Source organism: Tamandua tetradactyla, chromosome 7 (genome assembly GCF_023851605.1).
Source record: "Tamandua tetradactyla isolate mTamTet1 chromosome 7, mTamTet1.pri, whole genome shotgun sequence".
Taxonomy (NCBI): domain Eukaryota; kingdom Metazoa; phylum Chordata; class Mammalia; order Pilosa; family Myrmecophagidae; genus Tamandua; species Tamandua tetradactyla.
Genome location: NC_135333.1, coordinates 123,214,976 through 123,222,923, shown reverse-complemented (window position 1 = coordinate 123,222,923; position 7,948 = coordinate 123,214,976). Strand labels below are relative to the sequence as shown.

The window sequence follows — 7,948 nt, the reverse complement described above, 5'->3', positions numbered from 1 at the left end:
AGGCCTTTTGTGCCTGGAAGGGCAGGAGCTAGGTTTAAAAAGTAGGAGTGCTGGGAAAGGACTCAGCCTGATATGGGATGGAACAAGGCTGGTCAGCTTTGGTAAAGGATCTACACCTTTCCTAACCCGCAAGGGGCAGGGCAGCCTTTGTAGCACCGATAAATAAGGAAAACATGGCTACCACAGATAGGCCCTTCCCCAGCATCACCAACTCATCTTTTGCCCTCTCACCCTACCCAGGAAGGAAAGCAGAACCGAATTTGGGGCACAGAGAGCAAGTTTATTTGGTGAATGCTGTTGGCAAATATTCAAGAGAGACAAGATGGAAAAGGTGCTGTGACAAGAGAGCCTAAGAGGCCTTCAGGACTAGTCTCACATGGGAAAGGCACAGGCTCTGGGGCTATAGGAAGGGCTGTCTTCAACCATTTAGCACCATACGGACGAGCTCTGTGGAAAGGAAAGGTGTGGGTTAACCAGGGAGCTGGGCTAATGGGAAGGGTACACTAGGGGTCAGGAGACTACAAGACCACGATGGTAGCTTAAGAGGGAACATGCCCACAACCAACCATGGGGCCAGTTTGCAGAGTGGCTACCTCGTGTCTGACCAATTCTCTCTGCCCCTAGCTCCCCTCCCACCAGCTGTTAGTTCCCATCCCACTGAGCAGCAAGAATATAGCAGAGGCAGAAAAGTTCTTAACTACACCTACAGCTACTGTCAGCCACTGGCAGGAGGAGACGACAGGTTTTGGGTTAGGGAACCTCCAAGCTGCCCAGCAGGGGGAAGGGAAAAGGACTATTCAGCTATAGTAGCAGAATGGGGCAGGCAACCCACCCCTAATGCCAACCACCCATGCTCCAGGGCCAGAAAAGCACCCTAAAGCAAGACTGGTCAGAGTTCCCAGACACCAGCACCCAGGGTCCTATAAGCAAAACCGCAGAGTCGTTCTAGGAGAGAAGTAAGGTGGTACCATACCCCCAGGTTGTCTTCCTCTTTGAGGACCCCCTCCCCTCCCTAGTCAGCTCCATGCAGAAACATGCCAGGAGGAAGTCAGAGATGATAGTAGGGAATGGGTAAGGGGTAGAGTGCAAAACACTGGGGAGATGAACTAGAGAAGGAGAGGCTGGGAGGAGCCGTACCCGCCCCATGGGCCCGTCACCCCGACAGGATATGCCTCACAAACGCTGCAGGAAGGAAGAGACATTAATGGTGAAGACAAGACACAGACATGGGGTGAAGGGGTCAGGCGGTGTGGGAACAGACATTACATTTATTTTACTTCCCATTCTGTGCCCACCCTTCCCATTACATTACCCCTAACTCTTCTGTCATACCCCTAACCTCCCACTCCTGGACTGGGCTGGGCTGGCTGGGCCAGGCAGGGCTGGGTCCTGCCCTTGCCCCCTGGCTCCTTTTGGAGCACAAGTCCAAAGATAGGGAAAGCCCCATATGCTCCTGTCCTCGATCTACCCCACACGGTTGCTTCCTACACAGAAGCTCCAATTCCCCCCTTACCTTCGTAGTTAATACAACCATTGCTGTCCTCATGTCCTGCCACCAACATCTCTACTTCTTCTTCTGTCATCTTCTCACCTGCAAAGGAAAAGAATATTTGGGGAACTGGGTGACAGGTATTTCAGAGTGGCACCTCAGCTCAAGAGGCAAGGACACACAGCCTTACCCAATGTGACAAGGACATGCCGGATTTCAGCACCCATGACAGTGCCATTCCCTTCCTTGTCAAACACCCTTAGACCTTCAACATAGTCCTCATAGGTGCCCTGGTCCTTGTTCTTAGCCACAGTCTGCAGCATAGGCAGGAAGTGTTCAAAGTCCAGCACCTTCACATTCATCTCTGCCATAAAGGAGGTGGAAGGGACAGGGTGTCAGGCCAGGGAAATTAGTCCTCAGTACTGAGAGGATCGTGTTATCACAACAGACAGTTCCCTCTCAAAGCAGGGAAATCGGAGATCTGCTGGTTGACAAACCTTGAGTTTGGGGGTCTATAAAGATAAAGGGAAGCTCTTGGGTTTATAATGGACCCACCAGACTGAGGAGCTTTTCTGGAAGACCCTTACCATCACTCTTGGGGTTCCCCAAGACCTTGAGCACCTCAGCGTTGGTGGGGTTCTGGCCCAGGGCCCTCATCACGTCCCCACACTGGCTGTACAGGATCTTGCCATCACCTGTTCGGTCAAACAGCTGGAAGGCCTCCTTGAACTCTGAAGATTCAGATGAATGTCAGCCGTGAGCATGTGGGAGTTAACAAAAACCTACCTTCCCAACACGGTGGACCCATTCAACTTTTATCATCCTAAGGAAACCAGCTATCTGTTACACAGTAAGGTGAGTTTGCAAGGAGGGATCCAGTTTCTCTTCCAAATCCGGTGTCCCACATAAAGATAAAGACTTCCTTCCCCCCTTGATGGAGTGGTAGCATCCATTCACACCGCCCCTCCACCAACAGCAAGGTTGCCCAGCCTCCTCACTACTACACTACTCAGGGCAGGAATTTGCCACCGCCCAGTCTGGGTCCTGTCCTTATAAGGAAGTGGGAGCAGCAGTCAGGGACTGGAGTTATCCCAACCTGCCACCTCCCAACCTTCCCAGACAGAAAGGATCTTAGGGTAGATGGAGCTACAAAGTTGTATCCTTAGCAAATCCCCCTGTCTCCATCTCCACAGAATATCAGGTTACCGTTCTGTGCAATCTTTGCAGTTGCAAGCGGGTGGGGGGTGGGGAGGGAAGGAGTTACTACAGAAGGAAAGGCAGAAGTAGCCGATTAAGAGACAGAGGAGCGCTGGCAGCTTAATACACCCACTCCAAACTCCACACACAGCAGGCATTAAGCGACCAAAGAGTTTCACATACCACACCACCTAAAACTCACCAAGAGCTTGTGGCTCAGATCTAGAGTGGAAGAAGAGGGAGGAAGAGAAGAAAATGGAAGATCCAGAAGGAGGAAGAAGGGGAGCCAGGGGTTCCTCCCCTGGGGGTGCTGAAGACAAATGTTGGGGGGTTATAGGGGATGTACTAGAGGAGATGTCCGTCACCCTAAGGGTGACCTCAATAGGAGTCAGAAATTACCTGCGGTCTGGTCCTCCGTGAAGTCACACTGCTCAGAGAAGAAGGGAGCGGTCAGCATCTCAACTCCAGTCCCCCATCTTCTATCCCAGTCCCACAAACTGAACCACAAACTCCTACGCTTCCCAACAGGACAGAACCCCAGACTTTCCAATCCCACCTCCAGTCATTCAGGCCCTCAGGCTTCCTTTGACCCCTCCCGCTGTTTTCTCCTCGTCCCCCACCCAGGCTTCCCGTCTCGCCCCAAATCCCACTCATCCTCGCAGGATCCGGGCCCCACCATCTTGACTGCTCAGCTCTGCGGGACCTTTTCCTGCAGTAATGGCTTCTACTCCAGGCCCAACCCTAGTCTTAGTACGTCCCAATGACGTCACCGTTAGTTGACTTAGCCAATAGGAACACTGCCCTGGGTTTATGCAGATGAGGTAGGTGGAAGGGCCGCGGCTGCTCCTTTCTCCAAAATAGCCCTACCTGGGGCACAGAAACCGCGGAAGTGGGTGGGGGTGGGGCGCAATGAATCTGCTCTTCCGAGCAGGAGAACGATCAGAGGATACCAGATTTTGGAAAGGAGAGAATGGGCCCTCCCGTTCCTCCCTCCCCCACCTCTAAAGAAAACAACAGTCCGAGGCCAAGGGAGGAACAGTCTCTTTATTTGGAAACATAGGTGGCCTCCTAGTGGCAGAAACATGCTTCCGCCGGGGGATGCGGGGGTGGCCAGTGCTCGGCCCCACGGGATCTGTGGAAAAAGAAGAAAGTTGCCAAGCCCTGGCGCACGCGCAGCAACAGGGCAGGAGACCGCGCTTCCCTGCTTTTCTGCGCTGGTTGTGGGAGGGGAAGGAGACTTGCTTCTCAAGTGTGGGGATGGGAGGTTGTCCTACCTGTGGAAGCTCAGACGCTTAGGATGTGCTTCAGGAAGGCTGCAGAGACAGTGGGCAAGAGGGGCTTCAGAAGCCGTTCCTTAAATAACCCAGACCTTAACCACCCCTCCCCCACCCACATGGTGGGCTGGGCTCCCCTCTGGCCCCTCACCTTCATAGTTGATGCAGCCGTTGCTGTCCTCATGTCCTGCCAGAACAGTCTCCACCTCCTCCTCAGTCATCCTCTCTCCTGAAGCCCAGACACAGCGTCTTAGTCCCTGCCTTTCCTCTCTCACCAACCCAGTTCCCCACAGCAACTATCCCCAAAGGAATCGTCCTTCCGCAATGGCAGTGCCTTGCATCTGTTACTGTATTGCTTTCCAATAACAAAGTGCTCGGGGACTGGTGAAAGCTTTGATAAGCAGGAAACTGAATTCCTGAGGGTTAAGAGACTTGATCCAGATCACAGAGCAGATGTATCTGTTCCAAAAAGGAAACTCAGGTCTCCCATCTCATCCCCTTTCCTCTGTCTTTTGGGAGGCATCTTCAATCCTCCCTCATTTTAGCCTTTGAAACCCTTCAGATTCTGCCCCTTCCTGGCTCTGCCTACTTGGCCAACCTCTCCGTCCCACAAAAGATGATCTCTGCCTCACCCAGGGTGGTGAGGACGTGTCTGAGCTCTGCTCCCATGACTTTGCCGTTTCCCTCCTTGTCAAACACTCGAAGCCCCTCTAAGTAGTCCTCATATGTGCCTTGGTCCCGGTTCTTGGCCACCGCCTGGAGCATGGGTAGGAAAGTCTCGAAGTCCACACGCCGGGACCTCAACTCTGGCGAGGTAAGAGAGAGGTCACTGTGGTGTCATCGGGATCCAGCTCCCATCCCTACCAGGAAGGCTTTGATCCTCTCCACCCTGTTTAACATTTCAGGATGTTTTTCTTCCCCTGTGTTTGAAGTTCTGAGACCCACCCAGCATCCTCAGCCATATTATCAACATTCCTGGTTTCCACCATCGACTTAAAACCCCACAATGTTCAAAGCATCCCCTCACCATCACTTTTGGGGTTTCCCAGGACCCTGAGCACCTCGGCGTTAGTGGGGTTCTGGCCTAGGGCCCTCATCACATCGCCACACTGGCTGAACTGGATCTTGCCATCCCCTACTCGGTCGAACAGCTCAAAGGCCTCCTTGAACTCTGAGGTTATAGAGAAGGATCAGTGTTGACCAGGAGTTACCATCACCAGACACGAAGAAGGTTCTGAAATTATGAGCTAGAGCTGGGCAGAACAAGGGACACAAAGACGACTAGTGTGGGAGGCTTCAAGGTCGGGACTGGAGTTAAGAGAATAGAGAGAGTATCTCAGCAGGGGCTTGGGGCTAGACAGTGGGCTAAGGGGGCAGTTTTTCCTCACCCTCCAGCTGATCCTTGTTAAACTCGATCTGTGGAAGAAAAGAGCAGGTGAGGAGGGATGACAGGGTTTAATAAATCCCTCTCCAACACTCCTCCCAACCAACTGGCAGCCACTTCTGGGGAGGGGCCCAAAGGGAACAGGCTTGAAGCCCAACTACCTCAGTCCCATTCCCGGCTCTGGGCCTTGGGAGAATCCCAAGAGGAGGAATTATGGGGGGAGGGTTTCCTGGGAGCAGGCTTAATCCCATGCCACCTGTTCCCCTCCCTCCACTGCCCTGAGCCCTGCATCCCTCACATAACTGGGGGCTGAACAAAGGCTAAATTTACCCCCTGCCCCCAGCTGTGATTGTCTAACAAGCCTGTCCTCTTCAGCCTCTCCTCCAAGGGTTCAAAGCTATGGCCTTTTGAGTTGAACTGCAAGCCAGGGACAAGCAGCAGCAATCTCCCTTCACCTTGAGACTATTCTTAGAACCCAGATGTTCCCATCCTAAAAGTCCCCATCTCCAGCAGAGGATCAGTGAATGTGTGTATGCACACATGCATGCAACATGTACACAAACATTCACACTTGTTATAAATTAGAACAGCAAACACAAAAGCAGAGACACGAGCCTGGATGCTTCCAAATAGGGGACCAAGGGGACCCCCAATCTCATCTCAGTGCTCATTGATTTTGTACTTTCCACATACCCCCTAATCCCCTAGGTTGTATCCCACCCTCTTACCACCCCCTCCAAATTCTATCCTCATTTTTTGAGGACTCACCACCACTTTGGAGAGGTCGATGGGGGGCTCCTCGGGTTTTTTAGGGGCAGTGGGAACAGCTGGCTCAGCTGTGGGCTTGGCTGGAGGGGCTGCTGCTGCGGGCTTGGCTGGAGGGGCTGCTGTTGGCTTGGCAGCAGGTTTGGAGAAAGAGGGCCCCAGTGGCTTCTTCACGGGAACATCCTTCTTGGGAGGCATGATGTCCGGTGGCCAAAGGACAGTGTGTCAATGGGGGCATCCATCTCTGTTTAAATAGCCAGGGAGTCTGGGATGTCAAAGGGGGGGGTGGGCAGTGGCAGGGAGCCAGTTGGCCGTGGCCAGGGTGAGGTAGAGGAGAGATATGCCTGTCTGCCCTCACTCCCTTGGCCTGCTAAGGTTCATGACTCCTGCCCCAAGGTCTTCCTGGCTCTGCCCACTGCCCCCGCCCCCCCCAAACACTGGCTGAAACAATGTCCCCTTTGGGGGCAGGGAAAGGAAGCCAGAGACTGTCCAGGATAGGGGAGTTAACCTCCGGGGTGAGGACAGGATACATGCCAGTACCAAAGAAGGGGATCCAGGCATTACAGGCCCCTAGGCCCCTGACTATTTGAGTAGCAGCTTTAGACTCTTGAAGGCTGAGGCAGGGCAGGGGGCATTGTGAATTGGGGTAAATTAACATAGGGGCTGGGGCAGAGAAAAGTGAAAAAAAAAAACAAGCAATCCTTTCACCCGCCTCTGACCATGGGGGAGGGGGGATGTAGCTGATCCCACAGCCTAACATCCAGCACCTGTAGTCCCCGGCCACCGCCTAGCCCAGAACTGGAGCTGTACACAATATAAACAGTGGTAACAGTAAGGAGAGTGCGGCATCTCTTCCCCGCCTTTGTCTCCTCTTTCCAGTACTGTTTTAGAGGTGGAGGTAGGGACAAGGATCAGGTACTTGCCACTGCTACTGCCAAGGAAGGAACCCTTTTTCACAAGCCTACGGTCATTCAAGTCGGGCAACCTATGGGGTGCGAGCCGACCCCACTGAGACCGTGGTGGCACCTGGGGGTGGGGAGCTGGCTCTGGGTGGCAATGACCTTCTCTAATCCAAAAGGATGTGGGGGAGTAATTCTATGGGCTCCCAGAGAGAGTACTCACCCCGCAACCAGATGGGAAATAAAAGCCCTGAGTCAGGTGCCAGGTCACAAGCCTTGCTGGGGGCGCTGGGGAAGGGTGGGAGTTGGGGATGTTTGGTAGATGGGACAGGTTGCTGGCTACTTTTGACCTGGGGGAAGGATGGGAGGATTTAGGAAGCATTCAGGGAAAGAGAGCAGTGATTCCATTTAGGCCCTGGGGTTCAGAGAATTGATGCTGGGTGGTTAAAAAAAAAAAGCTTCTGAAGCTCGCAACCGCAAGTGGTCCCATTTTAGGAAAATTAGGCCTCATTCCTTCTAGAGAGTACACACACATCCCTAAGTCTGAAATAAAGGAAGGGACCCCGCCCCAGCCCGCGCAAACTCACCCAGCGGGGTCCGAGGAAGGGACGGGGGCGGGGACGGGGCGGCGCGCAACGCGGCCAGGTCCCTGAAGGGTTAATTCCGGCCGCCTCGGGGCATGCCGGGAGCTGTAGTCCGCGGGCGTCCGCCGCTCGGGGAAACGCGGCTCTCCAAGTGGAAGCGGATGCGGGGCGGTGGCTTCCGGCCTTTGAAGGCAGTTGGTGACTCAGAGCTTTTCGAGCGCGCTTTTTATTCCGGAACTTTAAGGCAGTGAGCAATTAAGAACTTCACCCCTCTCCCTAAAATCCTGCGAGGTCCCTCAGGATAGCCCCCTTGGTTCTAGTGAGTTTCTCGTTTAGTGAGGGCGAGGATATTTTTC

The 7,948-nt window shown here is 53.7% G+C and overlaps 2 protein-coding genes across 5 annotated transcripts; both read right to left on the bottom strand.

Annotated features, from left to right (window-relative positions):
• Positions 1 to 259: 259 nt before the first annotated feature.
• On the bottom strand, positions 260 to 3,468 carry MYL6 (myosin light chain 6). Of its 3 annotated transcripts, XM_077111023.1 has the most exons (7): positions 3,363 to 3,468; positions 3,086 to 3,113; positions 2,077 to 2,220; positions 1,680 to 1,853; positions 1,514 to 1,591; positions 1,138 to 1,182; positions 260 to 447 (listed from the first exon to the last, which is right to left on the bottom strand). In XM_077111023.1, exons 1-6 carry the CDS (start codon positions 3,363 to 3,365, stop codon positions 1,154 to 1,156), a joined length of 456 nt encoding a protein of 151 aa, XP_076967138.1. In that variant the 5' UTR covers positions 3,366 to 3,468; the 3' UTR covers positions 260 to 447; positions 1,138 to 1,153. The 3 variants fall into 3 exon arrangements, with proteins under 3 accessions (XP_076967138.1, XP_076967137.1, XP_076967136.1); XM_077111022.1 differs by lacking the exon at positions 1,138 to 1,182; XM_077111021.1 differs by lacking the exons at positions 1,138 to 1,182; positions 3,363 to 3,468 and having other exon boundaries at positions 3,086 to 3,158.
• Positions 3,469 to 3,711: 243 nt separating this feature from the next.
• Positions 3,712 to 7,725, bottom strand: MYL6B (myosin light chain 6B). Of its 2 annotated transcripts, none has more exons than XM_077111019.1 (8): positions 7,596 to 7,725; positions 6,113 to 6,353; positions 5,349 to 5,376; positions 4,988 to 5,131; positions 4,593 to 4,766; positions 4,112 to 4,189; positions 3,961 to 3,999; positions 3,712 to 3,818 (listed from the first exon to the last, which is right to left on the bottom strand). In XM_077111019.1, exons 2-7 carry the CDS (start codon positions 6,305 to 6,307, stop codon positions 3,971 to 3,973), a joined length of 648 nt encoding a protein of 215 aa, XP_076967134.1. In that variant the 5' UTR covers positions 6,308 to 6,353; positions 7,596 to 7,725; the 3' UTR covers positions 3,712 to 3,818; positions 3,961 to 3,970. The 2 variants fall into 2 exon arrangements, with proteins under 2 accessions (XP_076967134.1, XP_076967135.1); XM_077111020.1 differs by lacking the exon at positions 7,596 to 7,725 and adding an exon at positions 7,232 to 7,358.
• Positions 7,726 to 7,948: the final 223 nt, after the last annotated feature.